The following is a 22,955-nucleotide window of genomic DNA, read 5'->3' as shown; positions in this document are numbered from 1 at the left end:
GGAGCACCCATCCCCATACCATTCGAAATGGAGCTCTGACAGGTCACCAATATAGGGATGAGATCCTGGGACCTATTGTATTCCCATACGCAGCAGCAATTGAAGATGACTTCATGTTAAGAGACGACAATTGCAGGCCAGTTCTTGCTAACTTGGTGAATGATTTCCTTTTGGAGGAAGGTATGATACGAATAGATTGATCAGCGTGTTCTCCGGATATGAACCCAATCTGGCATGCTTAGGACACTCTAGGCAGAATAATAGTTGAGTGCCTACTACCCCCACAATCTCTTCAAGAACTGAAAGAAGCTCTACTGGAGGAGTGGGACAGAATGCCCCTCATTAATAACCTCATTGACTCGACGTTCTTGGCCGTCCGGGGAAACAATAACCCCACTAAAAAGGAAATACTATTTTTCTTATATGCACAAATTTTAATTTTTTCCTTTTCTAGCAAAAACGCATTTTTTTCTGCCAAATAAATGTCGTTTTTATTTCTACGTCTGTCGACAAAAGCTTTCCTAATTTTTACTTTCCTCATTTTAATCTTAAAAAAGTTCCAGACTTATTCAATTTGAATGCTCTCTCTAGCTTAACATTTTCTTATTTTTCTTTTAAATTCAAATAGCTTATTACATACATTACAAACTTTTAACGATTTCTTATAAATGTCTATTTACCAAAATTAAAAAAATAAATAAATAAAAAATAGGACGGTATGAGTAATAAATAATTTAGTTAAATAAAATCAGAGATTTCATTAACCATTTCACCATGTTTTATTTACCTGATATCCGTATCTTATTAAATCTAATCTAAAGACGACAAAATGGGCAGTCGTTTGCTATTCTTGTACTTTTTTTGTTATTTATTACATACTTCGCACTTAATTCTCTCATTTTTACCTAATCTAACACGCATTTTTCCCGAGAAAAAAGAAAGATCGCAGAAAAAAGGAGAAGAAAAAATAGGTTTATTTGAAAATGGGAGGCATATGTGAAAGGTACCTAATCTTATCTATGAAAAGACGACAGCAGAGAAAAGAACTTTTGTGTTTTCTCCAGCAAACGGATAAAAAGAGCTGGATGCGTGTGTGGACGAGAGAAACAATGTGTAATATTCCGATGCATGATTCTTAATCTTTGTGAGAAATCCATCTGCTGCATGGGATTTATGAATTTCTTTAGGTGAGTGCTTTGTAAAAAGAGAAAAGAGTGAGAATTCTCTAGTTCACATTCTGAAAAACAATAAAAGTTGACATATCAGAACAATTATGCTTGTTAAGTATTGTAAAATATATCAAAGTTCGATCATTTAAAGAAATCCAAGACATGCATAACAAAATTGTACATTTCATGTTTTTAATTTGTGGTAAAACTTTAAATATTATGCTTTAATATCAACGTTTATTTTACGTAAATAGCTAAACATTTTCATTTCCATCTTAATATTTTTATGAACAGGTTATGAAATTCCTTTATTTAAAATTTCAAAATAAAATAACCTATCTTTCATTTTTATAATTTTTACAAAAAAACTAGGCAGTATTTTTTAAAATTTATGTTGACAAATGGTGATAAAATATGCGTATTTTAAATGACACCCAGTTATATTTCAAAGTTTATGAGATACATCGTTTTAAAAATGAAAAAAAAATTTTTTTTTTAAAAATATATACAAAAAAAAACAAAAACAAAAAAAAACAAAACAGAAAACAAAGCTAATTCTTCTGTCGAGTTCTAACTGAGGGAGAAACATTTTACCTTTTCATTATTTTCGTCATTTGATTAGTTTTGGATAGATCCATTTTTTATGCAACATAAATGAGCCAAAACGTAACATTTGCGTTTCATCAAAAACTGAGTAAGTTGAACTGTTTCATTTTTTAATAATAGCTTTAATTTTTTTAATCTTCATTGATTTACTATGTTTTGAAACATTTCATTTTATGGTTTTGCTAAATATATGATATACAATATATCAGTCAGAAAAATACATGTTTAATAGGGTGTATACTCGCATCTAATACGATTCTCGCGCTTCATACTGTTGACCTGGGCCCAGGGCACCCTTGAGCTCATCGATGGTCATTGCAGGTGGTCATCGATCTGCAATTGAGTTTCTAAGGGCGTCCCATACGTGCGCGATGGGAATACTTATTACAATATATATATATATATATATATATATATATATATATATATATATATATATATATATATATATATATATATAGCTGAATAATTAAAAAAGAGAATAGTTTAACTCCCCCCGAAAACATGTTAAAACTGAAATGGGTTTACTGCCAGCTTTTCTTCTTTTCCGTCTCGCTTTCACCCATGATATATATATATATATATATATATATATATATATATATATATATATATATATATATATATATATATATATATATATATATATATATATATATATATATATATATATATATATATTAATAAATTCATAATTATTATGAATAGAAGAATATTTCAATATCATCTTATATTCTATGATTACGTGTAGTGCATTTTTAATTTTTAACAACGTCTACTCCTACCATCTTTAATGAAAATCAAACATTTCTTTGTTTTTTTTTCATTAAAATCAAACATTCCTTTAGGTAATAGCTCTGTGAGGAGTTAAAAAAAAAGTATTAATATAATCAACAAAATATTTTCGACACTAAATAAATGATTATTATTATGCAGCTTTTATCAGTATTTAAAACATATTATGTTTATAAGTATATTTTTATTTTAAGGAAGGAATTATATTGCACAAAATGAAAAATTCCTTTTCGAGCAAAATATAACATTGTATATTTTTGACTGAAATGTATTTAAATTTTTTTTAACATAAAAAATGTACTAAACTTTTGTTTAACATGGTCCTTTTCCCTATGCTCCGGTTGCGCAGTTGTTTGAAATATCGCTCACACCACTAATGAAGAGTTAAGGGTTACGAGTTTGATCCTATCTGCCGACTAAAGAATCGGCGTGTATGCGCGGGAAGATGCACGTTAAATCTGTCTTGTCTGAAAGTCTTCTCTTTGTGCTGCAACTTCATAAAAAACGAAGAAAAAAATTTTTCCGCTACGTTTTCCTCAGAATACTAGATTAATTGTGACCAAGTTTCAAACCTACTTACAAAATTCATCAACAGATGGTGCTACTGACTAAGAAAAACTTGAAGAAGATGTTTTCTGAAGAATATTCCTGTGACAATGGATGGTGTTTTCTACACTAGGAAGCGTTGCAAGCTCTATGGGTCACTGTTTCCGATGTATTTTAAAGCCATTTGGCACACAACGTGATCAAGACCGTAAGCATCCGGCTTGGGAGGTAATGAAAACGTGAAATCTATATCAGAAAAAGAAATATTATGAAACAATTATTACCTTGTAACGGATGCCTAAACAATACCGCATGCAATAATTAATAAAGGTGACGCCATATAATAAGAAAAAAAAATGAAAAAACAATACGCTTTTATCATTTAATTATTGGTAAAATTATAAAGGGTACCGTAAACCGGGGCGAGTCTACCCATTTTTTCAGTTTGTCAACTTTCAAGTGGTCAAACTTATGTAAATATTAAAGAAAAAAGGCTTTTAATGGGTGTTTCGGAATCGCTATTTATCCCTCTTTAAAGCTGTGAAATCGATTTTAGAAAATATTAACAGTTACGCTGTTACTGTATATTTTTATTGAACTGCTGACAAATCTCTCGTATGGGGCGAGTCTACCCATTCTACTAAAATGAATGTTAGCATTGTAAATAATCAAATTTTACTATTACACTGTTATTTTAGTTACTATATAGGATATTTATGAAGTAAAATTCATAACTTTATTATATATTCCATTTTTTTATTCATAAAATAACACAAATTGAGTAATTGATCGATTATCCCATTTTGATCACAGTTTTGTTTTTATAATCATTAACATTAAAAACTAAAATTTTTTTCTGATTATTGTTGATAAAAATAAATTAAAATTAATATAAATTTACAATTAAATAATCAATAAATAATAATAATTAAAGATTATTAACAAAATCGAAATTCAAACATTGGGAATCATGAAAAATTTCGTATGAATATAATTTCGAACCATCTGTAATAATAAATAATAATTTATTTAACTTGCATTAAATAAAAAAAGTTAATTTTGTAATATAAAAATTGAAAAAATAGGTAAAATAAGCATATTTTATATTTACATTTACATTTAACCTATAAATTTTCTTATTAATGATAAATTAATCAATACAGAATTAAAATAATATACTCAAATTCATTTAAAATGACTTAATTTTAATATAAACAAAGTTCTAAATTATATTATTATGCTTTATTAAAACTAAATACGAATGGGTAAACTCGCCCCGCGAATTCTGGCTTTTTGTTTACAACAGCAAAACTTACATTCTTTCTGCTTTTTTTCATATAAAATTAATGTAATCTTAGTCTTAGATAAGTTTATCACTTAACCAAAGTGAAAATAGTAATAATAATAATATACTTACGGAGCACCAACTAAAAGCTTGCTGATTTTCAATACAAATCTCTCAAAAGACGTTTGAACAGGTCGCTTAAAAAGACACCAAATAAATAAAAACGGATCAAACTGCTACAGCGCCATCTTCCTTAGAGTCTGAACTAAGTCCTCCGTCGGTAAAAATATTTTCTTTGCAATTTAAAGTAGTGAAAATTAAATAAAACTAAAATGGGTAGACTCACCCCGGTTTACGGTATGTAATTTTAACATTAATTGTGAAATAGTAGTGTTAAGCAGTAGTAACATACGGTTTGATAAATAATGAATAAGTAAACCTAACATTTGAAAAAAGAATCGTTATAAAACACTTCTTACCTTGTTAATAATATATGCTAATTTCAAATTCAAACCTGAATTATAATGTATAAACTTAATATTGCTCCTCGAATAATATGCTGACACTAACGTAAGATGGTGCCCAGCTTGCTACAAGAACAAAAAGTAATAAACAAATGGAAAGAGGCCAAATCAGGACTGCCAAAAAAGCAAGTTATTCGAAATCTAGCAACCACGTCACCTTTTTTAACAATATATCTATAAATAACTAAAACAAATTTTCACTTCAAACTGACCAGAATTACTTAATAACATTAATATCTTATGAAATACGGCAGATTTGAGCTGAGCAAATACTTAATTTATTTCTTTTATTGAAAACAAAATCATCCGTTTGAAAATATCGCCTCGCGGAATAAGCTGTAGTAAGCAATTGCAAACTTTCTAACCGGAACTAGAGCAGGTATTGAGCTCGAGATCGTTATTGTTTACATTTATATTGAAAACACCATCCATAACAATGTGGAGAAGTACTGCGAATACAGAAGTAAAAGTCGGTCGTTCAAATACTTTTGTTTAAATTATTTGACATGCAACAAAAATGTAATATGATTTTCGTTCGGCCACCCTATCTGTTTATGAACAGAATTACTAATTACAAAAAACCATACATTTCTATCTCATTTTCTTATTTCTATCTCTGTTTTTTAATTGACACTTTCGGCACACTTTAGTCACGCACATCGATTCAATAGAGTAGTTACGAATATAGAGGGGAGTTACAAGCAGCAACTATAAATATATGACGTAAGGGTTGAGAGTATTGTGTGGCAATTCATTGTCAGAAATGTTATCGTAGGAATATTATGTACTGGCAGTTCGTTCCTTTTTTTAAAGCTGTATTTTTATTAATCCAAATTATCATAATACGATGTTGATTTTACATTTTCTAATAATTATTTTAGAATATTGCATTCAAATCTGGCTATCTTTTCTTAAGTTGTTGATTTTTAATGACTAATTTTTAGAACTCGCCAATTCGGTTACCAAACCGGTAAATTACAATTAGGTATTATCTGTAAGCTATTTCTGTATGTAAATTTTGCCAATAATTGTAAGGAAGCAACATTTAAGCTTATTTAAAAAAAATAATAATAGTGTCGTTTCAAATGTATGCGCGAATGATGAATGAATGAAAGTTTGGGCTTTCAATATGCAAATCTTATCCAAGAGTTGCAGAAAATTCTATCAGCACCTTCTTTCCATTTATATTAATTTATCTTAATGGGTCAGGCTTTTCATGACTTTAATGTTGAAAATGACTTGAGCTTTCACATTTTTAGTACTGCATCATATGCATTCAAAAGCTAGCGAAGAAAATACAATCATTAATATTGCTTCAAACAAAAAGTAGCTAAACATATATTTTACAGCAGTAAAACAAATACTTTATACTAATAATTCACGTATCTTTAATTTATTTTGTTTAACTTATACAGGGTTAAAACTTCGCTGTCAAGTCTTCTTCGGACCAAACTTTGTGGCCAAATATTCCCCGGACCAAACCTTGTGCAGCCAAAACTTCCTCGATTCATTACTAAAGAATATTTACCATAACTTTGCGACTTCGCCAATCCATAATTTTGCAGGTACAACACTTCACCAGCTTATAACTTCACCCTTACTTTTATTAAAATTAAATTAATCCTGAATTTGAATTTATTAAAATTATATATCTTATAAATTCTTTTATATCTTATATCTTATATATTATTTTATTAAAATTAATGCACAAATTAATTACTAATTTAATGTTAGTTATTAATTTACGAATTTGAATTTACGAAGTTGCTTCCATTCAAAGTTTTGCACTCAAAGTTTTATGCAACGAAGTTTCGGCTGCGGAGTTTTAACCAGTTTGAAAATTAGTTTGTGAGCATTAGAAAACTACATTTTATTAAAATTTTCTGTGCTTTGTTAAAGCTTTAGAAACTGAAAAAAAAAATCTGAATAATTATAGTTTATATATGTTTTGAGTTTTAAAATTGGGAGAATGAGTTTCTAGAAATATAGCAAAGAGAGGGGGAAGTTGTAATATTTTCATATCAGTTGAATATAATATTTACTATCATGCAATAAATCATTCTGTCAATTCTTGTTTCCAAACAAAAGATTCCTTAGAGAACCAGCAATCTTTTTTGATGTAGAAAAAGGAAGAAAAAAATAGAAATTTTAGGAGGAAAAGGTAAATATTTTCTCTACAACTCTTATCTAATTCTGGATTAAAAAAAGAAAAGAAAACATGATAAGGCCATCTGCCTAAATTTTACCCAACTTTTTTTTTCTTCGAAATTTTAATAGATTTCTCTCCATTATTTTCTTCTTCAAAAATAAACATTTTCAAAACTCCCGGATATTGAGATTGAATATTAGCTAAAAATGGATAACTTTGATATTGAAATAGTGCATCGAAAAGATAAATGGTTTATACGAAATGGTAAATGAATAATGAACAATATTTTCTGAGAGATTTTTCACTATTAGTTTGTCTATGATTGATTAACTTGTTGACGGATTATAATTTATCGCTTTTGTTGTTACTCGTTGAATTACTTTTCAGTTTTTATTTATTTATTATTTCTTTAAACATTTTTTTGTAGGATTTACAGATATTGGCAGAAATATTAACTTTTCAGATAATAAATATTTTTTTCCCGCATAGTCCGTCTGAAAAAAAATAGCTTCACATAAAAATGAATTTTTAAAACCTTCAGGGTTACGGTTTCTCATTTCAATTGGACGTCCTATTTTAGAGATTTTTCTGATGTGATCTCATTTTTTAAAAGTTTAATCTCTGTTGTATATAGTTAATAAAGTTAAACTATATGAAATAAAGCTTAAATAATACCACATAAACACACTATATTTTGGTTTTGCAATGAAAAACGTTGATCAGTGTCCAAATACAATTTGAAAGAGGGAAACTCTGTGCACACACTGAAGGTTCACTAGAGAACCAAAACTACAGCGTGTTAGTTTACGTGGTATTATCTGTGCTTTATTCACACTATTTAGCTTTGTTCATTTATAAAACAAAGTTGACCCATTCTTCACTTGGATACTAATTCATCGTTCAAGAAAAATCATGTAGGATGGATTCTTCAGTGGTTCATTTGACCGTGATGAGAAACGACTTATGCTTGTAATTGTTTAACAATACGTATGTCCAAAAATGGAACACAAAGTATACACTTCGCTTAACAAATTTTGCTAATCTTAATGAATCGCATCTTTTAAATTTATGTATAGGAGGGTATTAGGAAGAAATGTAAACGAAAAATACTTGACAAATAATCCGGCAGTTTGTGTGTTTCGGCTGCAATAAATGCTTTAATTAGCAGATCATTAGAAATGCTAGTTAGTGTTGATAGTTACAGAATTTTGGAAATCTGCTGTTTCTGAGCGTTTTAAATAGATTCATTGATAATGATTTTCGGAAATAGTTTCAAAGTAGTCAAAAGTATTATTTAAATTAATGAAAATAATCTAAAATGCCTAACTCATATTTTTCGCTTGATAGAATATTTATTATGGCATCCAAAAGAAAACAATGTATTTTTTGACACTTTCCTATTATAAAAAGAATTAAAAGCATTAGTTTCATAACAAAATACACAAAATGTTGCAATTCCTTTTATATTGCATACGTAAAAATATTTAGTTTAATTTGGTTATAAGCTTACTGTGGGGAAAACATTCATAAAAGTTTAGATATGCATTGTGTTTACGTCTATTTACTAAGCAATAACAAAGAGAAAACTAATTCCAAAAGATATAGTTCCAAATTTACGAGACTCTCTTTTCTACCGCTTCATCTCTTGACGATACAGGACTGGAATCGAGTCACTGACCATGTGGGCACTAAAATAATGAACCGAAACTCGAGGCGTCCACTTACAGTGAATCTCATCACATGTTGGTGTCCCTGGTAATGAAGTCGCAGATAGTATAGTTAAAAGGGACACCGCTGAGGTTGCAACATCTGATTACCTATCAAGAGATTTTCTCTCTGAAGGCATGGTTAACCCTATTGTTCACCACTGGTTTTCTCTGATGGTGCTATAGCAATTTAAAGGTGGATCAAACGACAGTTTTGCGATCCATCAGTGGCCATTTAAAACGCTTAACTTTCGAATTTAGACGCAAAATCTTCTCAACATGTGACAAGTGAAATTTGAAACCTGCTTCGCCCGAACACATCCTCGAGTGTCTGGAATTTTCCTCTCTTGCAACCCATTTTCGTGTGTGACTTTGACAGACCGTTGTGACTCATGGATTGGATAAAGCTGTGGCTATAGTGTGAGGGATGGGAAACAACAACAACACGAAGAAATATAATTTATGCGCGCATTGTAAAGGATGATTCATAATGAAGTAAACAATTTTTATGCATTATAAATCAGGAACGATTTAAGGATATATTTTACCTGCAGCAGAACTGTTGGGATTATTTTAAGTTTTGTTAGTGACAGTCGTGGATGTTCTATGAGTAACCCTTTAGAGACACGACTGACATCTAGCCGGCTGACTCCATTTTCACCAGAACGCGTGTTGAGATAATCTGAATCAAATCAATAGATATGATACGCTGTTTCAGCTTCGCTAGATAAACTTGAAGAAAAGGGACGAATATCTTGTGCTATACGTAACCCTACGGTAAAAAATCACAAGATGTTACGGGTTTGGTCAGGACTTTTGAGTGGTCATCGGCATGTTGTAGCACGTGGTTCAACCAATCCATCGGTAAGGTAAGTTAATCTCGCAAGTAGGCGACCAGTGGTGGTGCATATATACAATTGGAGAATGAAGTTGTCAATGATTTCCAGTAACAGTAGCATCAACCAAGGAGTAAATATGTCCAAAAAATTAGCTTCCGTAACAGTTTGCTTTTGCAAAAAGAAGGGACTGAACACTTGGAGAATCTCTTGGGAGAATCTCGCACGTATATTGCTCTGTGAATTTGGGTTTCCCCAGAAAGCGAACATTTCGCTTGTTTGCGTCCCTATTGCCGGGAAAGGTTGCTTCATCGCTAAAAATTAAGCGAAATTGATCGCTACCTATGGATTTAATTCACATACCTTTACACACGTTTGGGCAGAAATGGATTACCGACTCGATGTAAGTCGTGTGACAGAAAGGTCAACTCATGGAACATCTGCGGCTGTTTAACAAAACCTAAAATAATCCCATACAAATCTGGAGGCAGGTAACGTAGTATTTTGCATTGATTAAAGTGCATTGAAACTGTATACTTTATTACGAATCACCTTGTATATCTAATTAAAATTTTATAACAGTTTTGCTTTTCTTGAAAGCTTAAAATTTCAAAGGTTTGGAAAAGTTCAATAGTCTCATTCAAGTCTTGTGTCAATAATTGTCTCTCGATGTTGATAGGTGTATTTCTTTTTCTTGACCAGTTAGGGTTCAAGACACTTAACCGTACAGCTGCAGCTTTAAAATATGGTTCAGCAAATAAATGAATAAATCAATAAATAAACAAGCTGAAATAAATAAATAAATAAATAAATGAATAAAGAAAGAAAGAAAAAGAGAAAGAAAGAGAGAAAGAAGGAGAAAAGCAATAAGAGTTAGATAGAGAGAGAGAAAGAAAGAAAGAGAGAAAGCGAGAAATAAAGGAAGAAATAAAGGAAAAAAGGAAGAGAGGAAGGAAAAAAGGAAGAAAGAAGGAAAGTGAAAAGGAAAGAATTTTGTTACCAAAGCCCCCCCACCCCCCAAAAAAGAGGAAGCTATTTTTTACTCAAATTTCAAGCCCGATGTGGAAGCAGGATCTATATTTCGATTAAAATTTTTTTTCAATCTATTTGTATTGAATCCACGTAGAACACTTGCCGATCTATTAGAATATAAAATTGCAAAGAAAATGAAAATGTGTTTCCGGCCTACCCAAATTCGCACTTCAAGATTTTAACAAATATCTTTAGAAATATACACCAAAACATCTGATATTATTCTTTAGAGTAAATTCCAAATGTTCAAACACACATTTGATACTGCAATACTTTTCGGCTGCGGTGCTTGAAAAAAAGATGAATTCCGGGTCAATTTCAAACAAATAAAGAACCGTGAGATGGAACATCCTTTTACTTTTCGTCTACAACAGTTCCATTTTTCTGGAGACTTATTGAAGTAGAGAGCAACGCTCAGTAGAGAGCTCGAGGGAATATTCCGGGAGAAACTGGAAAACCCATTAAAGTAGCTCAATATAAGACTCAAACCTGCTCATACACAAGAAAAAAAGGTCTTTTCATGCTTTTCTTCCGATATTTAAAGAGAAAAGACATCCGAATGCCAGATTTTTTTAAAAGTTTTATTCCGTTTCAGAAAAAATATGAAACCGAGAAAATGTTTATTTGACATAAATATAAGTGCATTTCGGAAAATTTCCAATGGAATGAACAGGAGAGCATTTGAAGCAGTTGAACGTTCTTTTAAAATAAGTAAACACATAGTCACAATTTCTTTTACCAAAGTTTTTTTTTTTTTTATCGAAGTCACAAATTTTCTATTTTAATGTTTGAAACTGAGTTCAAAAAATTTTGATTTAAAAGTGGTAATATATAGCGTAAATAATTAGAAAATATGTACGAGAGCCTTAAAATGAAAATTAAAGATGAAATTGCTAATTAGTTTAATCTTTCACTCTGCTATTTATTGACCTCATTATAACGATCGAAGCAAATATTTTACTTCATTCAGTCTTTGTTATGTTGCTTTCACATTAAAAAAAAAGATTTTAAGAAGATTTGCGTAACTGCATAGCTACGTTTAAACACAATGAATTGTTTTCTTCTGTTTCTACCATTTTCAGAGCTGCCGACTTACAATTTATAGAGATATTATTTGCCGAATAGTTTATGATATTTAATTAACAATTCCCAACATTGTTATCAATTCTTTTATCTAGGATGGCCACAACCGGGAAAATTAATAACGTGGCGACTCATATTTTTGAAGCAGTTGCACATTTTATAGGTCTTTATTTCCCTTTAACGATAAGAATTAAGTGGGTCACTCTTAAGATTTATACACATTTCTTTTAATTTACAAATATATGTAGATAGAAATAAGTAAAATTAATTAAAGCAAAAGTAACGTAAGTAAAGCACAAAATAAAGTAGAATAAAGCGAAATAAAACACAGTTAATAGAGTTCAGCAATAACAGTAATAATATTAATAGTAATGATAATAGTAGCACTGTAATAATAGTAAATAAACTACAGTAACTGTAATGAAAATTGTAGCAATGGGTAATAAAGAAGTATTAAACGTCCTTGATCAAAATTTCTGGAAGTGGATTAAAACTGGGTGGAAAAAAAATATTTATGAAACTGTTGACTTGAAAGTTCCAGCTTACCATAATAGTTTATGTGGTAATTTTTTAAAAAAAATGGCTATGTGGTAAAAAAGCAAATGTTTTAAAGTTTTGTCAAAACTTTAACTATTGACTTATTTTTATCGAATCATTTTATAGATATCCTTATTTAATTGTAGTTTTATTCAAAATCATACTAAATATAAATGTTAAAACTTACATTTTACTGCCCATTTTAATTTATGAGAAATCTTCTGTTGGAATGGAAAGGAATCGGAAGGGGAATATTATTTACTAAAATACCATTCATCATCCAATCAGCTTCTCAATTGCACAAATAAATCGAAAGAAAATACTGAGCTTCAAAAAATTCCATTCATCCTTAAAAATCAAGGAGCTACAAAATAGACGCCAATTTCTTTCATCGCAAAAGTAAAAGTTGATTCTTGGAGATTAGAAATAAGAGAATCAGAAAGCGGATAAAATCTTCTTTTAGTTTTCAAGATGGAAACAAATTGTAAATGAATCAATCGAACGAAATAAGAATCGTCCATTAAAACGAAAAGAATCGAAACTCTCATGTTGGTTTTGTTAGGAAAGAATAGAACCAAGTAAGTAAAAATAATAGGATGTTTTTATCCTTATCTCTGACAAGAACTATTATTTTTTTCAAACTTCGCTTTTCATTGAAGAAAAAAATAAGAGACATCTGAAAAATGGCCTCAAAATCGACCCAGTAGTATTTTTCCATACAAATCGGCTTAACGCTTTTTTCGGTTAAGGAACTAAATAATTACGGGGCAGTTTTAGAATTTTGTCCAAAAATACATTACATTATTATTATTTTTGAATGTTACTTCTAAAATTTTGCTCTAAATTCGAAGTAGCTATAAAAAACAATTATCTATAAGCCATAACAATTATCCATCACACCCATATTTTAAAATGCTTTTTAAAATATGACTCTACATAGACATTTAGTAACTCTTTTGTTTCATTCGTAAAATTTATCATAGAAGAAAACGACTTTCATGTTCACGGTAATTAATATTAATGACATAAACCAGCGGTTCCCAAATAGTGTTCCGTGGTGCCCGAGGATACCCTGGAAGGGTGCCCGAGGATACCCTGGAAGGGTGCCCGAGGATACCCTGGAAGGGTCCCAGGGATCCCGAGAGTTCGTATGTGACTTAAATTCATTTGTAAAATTTTGCTACACTTTACTTTCATTAGAAAAAATATTTCATAAGAACCTAAAATGTTGGAGGATACGAACTAACATCTTTAGGTGTTGAAAAAAAAGCAATTTTTCTTTCGCAGCAAATGTTTTTGAAGATTTCACGTGACAAAAATGTTTTCAAAATTTAAAAAATCCTGCTTGAAGCATTTAGAAATAATCTCATTTTTACTCAAACAAAGTTCGGTCGACCAAAATGAGAGTTGAAAGTTAATAACATCTTTTTAGATTTAATACAATAAGCAATTTTGAAATCATTTTATAGGATTGCAATATTTATAAAACAATTCTTTTTTAATTATAATGGTATTGAAAAAGGAAATAAGTTTTTAACTTCCTTTTGATCAATCCGACCTAAGCGTGTGTAAAAATAAACATCATTTCTAAAGTGATGATGTTTCGCATTGTTAAATCTTCCAAAACATTTGCCGCTCACAGAAAAATTGCTTACATAGGATTAGTATAGAAGTGCTTCCATTATCTGGTCAACCCGTATATTTGGTGCTTGATGACAGTATTAAATAGTATTTTTTAAGGAAAATTTAAGGGTGAAGAATTATCGAAACAGCTTTCCAAGAGTTCTGTTCGAAATTCTTGAAAGGCTACTTTTAGAGGTTTTGGTGGGAAAACAGCAACATAAAAGTATATCTTTGAAAAGAGCAAAAACTTTTATTTACATTCGATGCTACGTCGACTTCACAGTGAATTCCCAGACACTGTAAAATTATAAAAAGTGATGAATTAATCATAAAAAGAGCAACTGTACAACAAATTAACAATAATCCGGTTCTTTTGTCAACATGAAAACGAGTTATAAAAAGAAAAGTCTCCACTATATTCCATACAGAACTAAAACACTGTTGACCGGGAATGTAATTGATAAAGTATATTATGGTTATCTTTAATTTATAATTTATTTTCTTAAAATTTTTAATTCTTATGTCAAATACATGCCTACTTTTACGCCTATCGGGTAAAGTTTAAAGTTTTATATAGGAAAACGTGGTCAAATTTATACTTCCTTTTATTTTTTGATTTATAAATCTAATTTAAATTAATTTTGATCAATATTGAATATAAATAAACTAACATATATGTAAGTGCATGAGAATTAGCCGATTGAGCTAGTCAACTTCAACAAAATCTTCTTATTTGAAAATCTAACAGAAGACAAGAATAGCAGCACACTATTCCAATGACCCATCCTATTCCAGACATCAATACTTCAAGCTGTATAATCGCTCAAGTTGAACCTCGAGTGGAACCCTAATTTTATAATATTTATTAGATGATGGTTTTATCACCCTACTGCATATAAACTACAAAGTCATAATTTAACGATTCTGGAACACTTCATTTATTTTCCCACCACCTCACCGAATCATCACGTAAAACAAGTACATGATGAATGGAACCCAGATATTTGACTTAGTTTCGTTTTAGCCGATTGGACTTTTAAACTTTCAGCGAAAAAATATTTAAAAAATGTCAAAATACTTTATTAACACATGCGTTAAGCTTTGTATAAAATAGTTCATAGTATGAGAATTTTGTCTTTTTCCTTTTTCGAAAAAAATCACCCGCTTCATGCGTTAATTCTTACAAAATACCCCCAGATAACAATGCGTTAGTGGGCAAAACTAACAAGAAGTAGAAAAATTTCAAACATAACACTATCCCAGGCAGGACACACCATGAGGTGCAGTGACGACGTTTCACAGAATATGACTGTTTAATCGCGTTTTTGCACCACCTGACCTATGGAGGGTTGCCACATTTTCCATCCACGGTGGGTGGAAAAGAAGCACCGAAAAATAAAGCTCCTCATTAGAAACTATATGAATTGACAGATTCAATACAGAATTGATCCAGAATTTAATGTCATTCATTATTTATTTCAATGAAATTGGATTCTAATTAAAAATGAATGAGTGCATAAGGATTCATACAAAGTGCATGGAAAGGAACTATTCTTACTTCATATTATTGACGAAAATAATACATTTCGATTAATTGTATTTATTGCATTAAGATAATATTCAGATAAAACTTTTTTAACTTGTTAGTTTTGTTAAGATTCCTAACTTATCAAAATATGAACCTCTGCAAAATATTATTTTAAAGCATTATTTAAGTTATATAGAAAATTAAAAATGTATTAAATATTAAAATTTCCTTTCAGCCAACTTCAAGTTGAACTTTGAGTCTTAAATAATTCTCTTTTTTTTTAAATAAAGAAATATCGAATAAATTCTCAAATGTTTTTAATGACGTTAGTTTTAGATTCAAAGGTATAAATAGAATAGAACGTTAAATGTAGATAAAAAGTTGTAGAGGGTCTTTTAACAGTGCTTCATTCTCCACTCTCGAGCCTCTACGATAGCTCTGAGATGAGGAAATGACTTTATGTGCTTTTGTTTTCTTTTATAGAGTGAAACTTTCAGGAAAGACTATGCAGTGATCACCTTTATTTACGACCACTTTTGGGAGGCACGGAATTTTTTCCATAGACTTTGTGTTGAAAAAAAACTTTAAAACCTCTCCCAGGAAACGTCTGCACCCAATACAGAAAAAGTTCAAATAAGGAAGCACAAAAAATATCAAAACAAAGAATGTAACAAAACAAATAAGTACATTAAAATGTATTCAAAATATTCGCTTGACACTCTTATTTAGAGAGCTCTTTTTGACGATACAATCTCATGTTGCAATCAGATGATGCTATCAATGATTTATTTCTAGAGTTGAAAAAATTAAGTTAGAAAAAAAAATATTTTAGAAAAAAACAAGCATCTCATACAAATATCTTCTCATCTTTTAAAGCTAACTAAATGTTATGATATAAAATTAAATGCAAACTTAAACGGAAAACATATTTATTTACTTAAAATAGATTTATCATTCATAACTGGTAAATTTGTTTTTACACATAATTATATCAGTTGGGATCATTTTTCTAGACTCTAAATATTATTCATGGATTCGTCTTTTCACGACGCCAACAGAAATCACATTCCCACACCAAAAAAGAATAAAAAATGTTTCGCAGACTGAAATTAAAATAGTTTGCGAACTATTATGTACCTTTGATAACAATTTTGAAGTCAATGGAAGTAACCTCTAAGAACGACCATTTTACTGTGGAACGGAGAGTGGTCGTTCTCCTGAGGTTTTACTGTATTGTCAACCCTCTAGCATAAAAAAATATCTTCACTGTTTTGCCTTATTGGGTCACCATCATATAAGTATAACCCTAAAAATTTTTTACCTAAAAACTCATCTGCTATGTCCAATGATGGCGTTTTTTAGAGTCGTACGACAATGTAGGATGTCTTAAAAGATTTGTTTTATAACCCGGTATATATTATCTGAAGAAACTGTCTGCCATAGGTAGAAACCCGGATGTCGTAGCTCTTAGCAATATTTAACCCACTAATGGTTTAGCAAATTAGTAAATTTGGGAGAAGGTTTTTCCCCAGTACACTATTTCTCTATCTAATTAAATGAAGGGGAAAAAAACTTATTTTGTTACATGAAGAAAAGTAAAAGTTAAAATACGACTTTATACGCGCAGAACCGTGATCGCGAAACAAAAATTAAGATAGGATAAATTTTGCTAACACTTGAAAACTTCACTCCTGGTCGTTCAAGTGGGTGCCAGGGGCCACTTGCGGCCCTATTCCCATTCATCGATGATTTATTGTAGTGAGAATCATGGTGGTTGTGAAAATGCAAATGAAGTAGAAAAAGAGCATTTTGCCATTATAATATACGTAAGTGATGTTTCTTATTTTTCTTGTATCTTGGAAAGTAATGCATCATAACAGAAGAAGGCTGCTTTCGGCCGTATGCTAATGTCTTCTATTGACCTGGATGTCATTAAACTCGGTTTCGCTGTATTGTTTGACTTTGTAAAAGAGAAAACTTTGTGATTATCAGTTCTAATTTACTTGATTATATTATTTATATCTGATGGCCTTTTTAAATAATTTGAAAAAAAAGTTAACTGCTTTCGTTCCTTCATTTTAGTATTCCAAGATCCCAATAAAGTTTGAAAAAGGTATCCAATTCATTTCTAAAGGCACCCGACATATTACAGTATTAATTTTCACTTCATTTAGAAAGTGATAAGCTTTTAAGTCTTCGAGCATTTAAATAATTATCATATCCTAGTAGCCAAAAATATCTAGTTTCATCCAAAGAATACCTTTGAACAAAAATGCCAACTGCAACGGATTCGACAAAATATTAATTTAAAAAAAAGTGGAGGACTACAGACTAAAATTTGCGGAGTGTCGATTAATTTTGCCAACTTTTTTAAAGGGCTCAATACAGCCTAACTGTGACAAAGTGGTGTGTCATACAAGCTTTCAATTTATAGGTAGTAGGAGTAAAAACCCTATGATTCGAATTTGATAAATCAAGAATCACACATTGAAAGACTCTGTCAGGAACAAGTTGGCATCTTTGTTTCGCAAAATATTCCGCCGTAGTCTGGTAACACCCATTCAAAATATGGGGGTTGCACACAATCTGGGAAATAGAGTCGGATTGAATTATGTCAGTCGAATGGTTCCTGGAAAATTAAGTTTTAAATGCATGACTTTTTTTGAAATTCGATAATTTGAAAACTGCTCAGTTGATTTCATTCACATTTTGTAATTTACAATATAAAATCAAAAATCAAATTTTTCTGCTATTATTAAATAAAATGTTAAAGGATAATAAGTAATTATTACAACTTCTGACCTCTGTCTCGATGAAAATGTTGGGACAAAATTTTATTTCACAAGAACTGTTGGATCGATTTCGTTCCATCCGATCCAACCTTATTTCCAAATTGCGTTCTCATTATTAAATAAAAAGTTACTTAGGATGATCTGCTTTCATTTGGACGATGCACAAACTATTCATACAGAAATACAAATACAAATAACTGGCTAATAATTCCAACGACTCAAACATTTCTTTCAACAATTCGCTAACGAAAAGGGAAAAATAAATTTTTTTATTTACTGAGTCACACTACGAATCAGTTCTAGAATTTCTTCTCAACACTCGTGATAACGAGCGTCAAGAAAAATGTCGAATGCAGAAATTAGAAAGAAGTTCTCAGTTGAAGTACCTTTGGAAGAAGAATTATTAAAGAAAAAGAAAAATGGCATTTCCCGATTTTCATTCCACCGTCGTCTTGGTAACGGCAGATACGCTTATCTCCCCTCCCCTCTTTCAACAAATTTTTTTTGCCGGAGCATCGAAATTTATCTTAAAATACAGCCATTTAAAGCAAAAAAGACAGAAAGACATAACATAGATGCATAAGTTGTTGTTTTTTTTTTGTTCATGTCAGTTACAGTGTTTGTTGAAGCCACAGATAGGTTAATGAGTATATACAAAGATGCTCTCGGGGATAGCATTCGAGAGAGAGAGAGAGATGTCCAAGGCAAAGGCTGAACTATGTCACTTGGCTAGAATAATTCCATCAATTACGTGATTTCGTGGTTTTTGTTTACACTATTCCTATTAGGCGATTCTTATTACCATTTCAACAGATATGTGTTCCTATTGATTGTTAGTAGTAACTGATTGATTAATGAGATACCTGCAAGTGACGTAGTGTGGGTATCTCGATCCTGATTGGTATTTGAAGCGTGGCATTTGCTTACGTTATTAACTGTTTTTTTCATTCTATTTCGAGTAAGCCGCGCCCATGAAGTATCAATTCTCTTAAGTGACGCATTCTATATTCTTACACAAAAATTCTTTCACAAAGATTTCAAATTATTTTTATTTCTTAACACAAAGACAGGCATGAAGCCATGTAGAACATTAACAAACTAAATATGCATCGAAGTTGCCAGGTATACAAAACAAAAATATACCACTGATATATTACGATAAAATACATAAAAAGATATTAATTCCAAGTCAAGTAATAGACGAAGACGAAAAATAATTATATATCAATAAATTCTATGTGTGATAAATCGCTGTATTTAATTAATTTCTCGTTCATTAACATACTAACTTAAGGGGAGAAATTTAACTCAACTTCAACATGCCATTTTAATTATAAACGATCAGCTGGAGCCGACGTCTCTCTATGAATACTATTAAAGTTACGTCTGTTATTTACGCTCTGTTATTATCTGTTATTACATCTCTATAAAGTTACGAACTGTTATTAAAGCTGTTATGGAAGGTAACTTCGTCCAAACTTGTTTAAACTGTTTACAAGTTGAAAGTCTGTGAAATATCTCCCTGTTTTTTTCCTTATTATCACTTTTCTAACCATAGGTAGGCAATAATACTTGTATAACATTGGCGCTGAGTGTTCATCATTAAAATCGATAAGGAACAGAATAATGCATAGGTGAAATTTAATTTCATATAACATTATATGATACAAAGAAATACAATATATTTTTTGACATTAATATTCTGAAGTCTTGAAAACTTTAGTACAAGTTAATATACATTGTGTATAGTGTAGAATGCGTTATAACTGAAAGTATCTATTATTTTATAACAATGTAAATACCAATTATACAACAATGTGTTATAACAATGAAAGTACAAAATAACTGATGCGTTCCACATATTTATCTTCAGGGCTGTTTGTATACCGGATTAGACATAAAACTAGTAGTAAAATCATTTTTTTTCTAGCTTCGCAAGGAACAAATGTCCGCGATTCCCAAGACCTTAAAAGTGAACAGTCTGGTTTCATGCACTTATAATATGGTCCTTGCAGGCAGGGTTCTCCATTTCCCTCTCAAGAACATGCTAGATATGAAATGGTTTTACAACCAGTTCCATAATCTTTTCCTGAATAAAAACAGCCTTACTACGCTTTCTACTTTAACTTGATTACAAAATAGGTTTAATTTGCTTAACTTCAGTACAACTCAAGTGTTTCAGCTATTTTTTGTATTCCTACATATCGTTGAAATGGACAACTTAAAATATTCCTCGATTTCTCGACCTTAAGAAAAACATTAAAAATCAGGACAATCCTCACAGTGGTTGAACTTTGTACATTCAAATGCGTCGAGAGCTGTTTCAACATTACTTTGGCCAATTATAATTAATAAAACTTCTTAACAAATGATCTTTCATAATAGAAATAGTTTAGCTGTGATCATTCTCTGATAAAAACAAAAAGAATGTTGCATTTTAAAAGAATCTTTCGAGTTTAATTTTCCTTTTAATCCTGTTCTTTTGAATTCCAGTGAAAAATTTCTTCTCAGTATAAGTGAATAAAAGACTTAATCTTTTACGCACAATGCACACGATTCTTAAAGCGAGTTTAGAAAATTTAATTTAATTTTTGGATGTCCAAAATAACATTCTTTTAAAAGTAAAATACAATTAATTTAGAAAACGCGGGAAGGAAGAAGACGTTTTTCGAAATTCTTTTAAAGTTAGAAAGCTGAAAACATTTTATTCGACAAATTATAATTAACGTCACATCTGTTCTGTGGTGAAGTTCGTTTCCTGGCATGAAACATTTTTTTTCCTTCTTAAACTATCTTATGGAAATGAGTTTTATTTTTAATAAAACGCTTTTCACTCATTGGATTTAATATATTTTCCTTTCAATATTTTTTTCAAAAAACTGATAAACAAAGACAAATAATAGTGAATCTGAGAATCACTTTTTTTTGTCCATTTCTTTTCCAATTTTTGTAAATAAGAAACTCCCACAACTGTCACCAATCAATTCGAAAATGAAATCGCGTCAGCGTTTTATTCGTCGAACAATGAGGGGAAATAGTTTTCACCTCGGAAGTGTCGGAGGAGAAAATTGAAATTTATTTACTTCGAACATTACTTTTATTGGAATAAATTACTCTCGAAAAAGCATTGGTTTTTTATTTTAGACTTGATGTGGAATTGGAGTCAAAGAGAAAATTTTGTGGAATGCAGAGTTGGAGTTGAGGAGTTAAAGAAAATTTTGTGGGATTTCGGAGATGGAATCGAAGAGTTAAAAAATTTTAGTGTTAATCGAAGATGGAGTCGAAGAGTTAAGGAAAAAATTTTCGGATTCGGAGTTGGAGTCGAAAACATTTACCTCACTTCGACTGCAAAATAGAAAATGAACTAAAAGTTCTCAAAACTGACTGTCTAAAGAAAGCTTCAATTATAAAGTCCGAAAATAAGACTTATACACTTTTATTCTATCCTGATGGGAAGTTGATTCATTGTACGCATTAGATCTTCAGAGTTGAAGTCTGAGAAAATTTTGGAGTTTTGCACGACTCGCTTTATTCAAGTAGGAATTTTTTTTTTTTGATTGAATGAGAGCTATTTGAGCGAACAATTATGCTAACATAAACAAAACTATTACTCAATTGAATATTATGAAAAGTGTTTTGACTTATCACCATATATGGGAACGTTTCTTTTAAAAAGTAACGAGTAAAAGTACAAGTATTTTAAGAAAGAGTAACGAGTGAAAAGTAAAAAGTTTTGATTTTAAAAAGTAACGAGGTAAAAAGTACAAGTACAAAATAAAAAAAAATAACGATTATAAAATACATTTCGAGAAAGTTACAAATTCAGAGTAATCGTAAATTTCATTAAAAAATGCCAGAAATTTTTTTTTTAAATGAATTAAATTTAAATTTGAAGGTATAAAACTTTGAAATGCAGGAAAATGTTACAAAACCAAAAGAGAAATTCAATGTTAGGAATATGAAAAGTAATTTTAAATTACGCTCACTTTGAAACTACAAAATCTTTAGAAATTCTGTTTTTACTTTCAGAATTTTCAGTAAAAATTTAATAACATTATAATTCTTTGCTTAAAGAATTAAGTAAAAACAATTGTATTAATATACAGGCAAAATGCATAAAATTCATTAAAGTAAGGGTTTCACGTTCCCTCCCACCAGCCGCCCTCTCCCTTTCGGGAAATTGCAATTCTTAAAGATATTTCAAAAAGAAAGTTGGATTTCAAAAATATGTAATACATTAAATTTATAAACTAAAAAAAAAATTCGAAAATTTCGAAAAAAAAATTTTTTTTCTGTGAAGGAAAACTTATAAAAAATTTCAGAAAAAAAAACGATTTCCTTCGACATTCTCGTTACAAATACTTAAACTAAAATAACGAAAAAACAAGTATAAGTAATAAATTTAAAATGTAACGAATGCATGTTTGTCACAAACTCATTTAATCTTTTAAAAACCTTTTTTTTGACCCCATGTTTGACTGAACAACTTAAAAAGCGCTCAGGAAATTATTGAAACTATTGTAAAATCAAGATTAATAAAGGAATCATTAACAGCAAGTCTTTAAATTTATAAATTGCAAAAATAAATGTATTTTGCTAAGTTACTAATTTAGTTACAAAAAAATAACCTATACGATATTTTGAGTTACGCAAAAACATTTTTTCTCTGAATTAATATACCGTTTGACAGATTAGGATTTCTGACCTCCAAAATATGGGGGTTAGCCACATTCTTGGAAATAAG

The 22,955-nt window shown here is 30.2% G+C and overlaps 1 protein-coding gene across 1 annotated transcript in view; it reads left to right on the top strand.

The window, feature by feature from the left end:
* Window positions 1-985: 985 nt before the first annotated feature.
* The window catches only part of LOC107439048 (adenylate cyclase type 8), a 184,826-nt gene continuing 162,856 nt past the window's right edge, over window positions 986-22,955 (top strand). The window contains 1 exon segment of the mRNA XM_087160509.1: window positions 986-1,187. Within this exon segment, the coding sequence (XP_087016635.1) occupies window positions 1,129-1,187 (59 nt within the window). The 5' untranslated portion in view covers window positions 986-1,128.

The sequence above is a fragment of the Parasteatoda tepidariorum genome, chromosome 4, assembly GCF_982258835.1.
Source record: "Parasteatoda tepidariorum strain Cologne lab strain chromosome 4, Ptep-v5.0, whole genome shotgun sequence".
In the NCBI taxonomy this organism is placed as follows: domain Eukaryota; kingdom Metazoa; phylum Arthropoda; class Arachnida; order Araneae; family Theridiidae; genus Parasteatoda; species Parasteatoda tepidariorum.
Note: the sequence above shows the minus strand (reverse complement) of the source record. Positions and strands in the feature narration are given on the sequence as shown.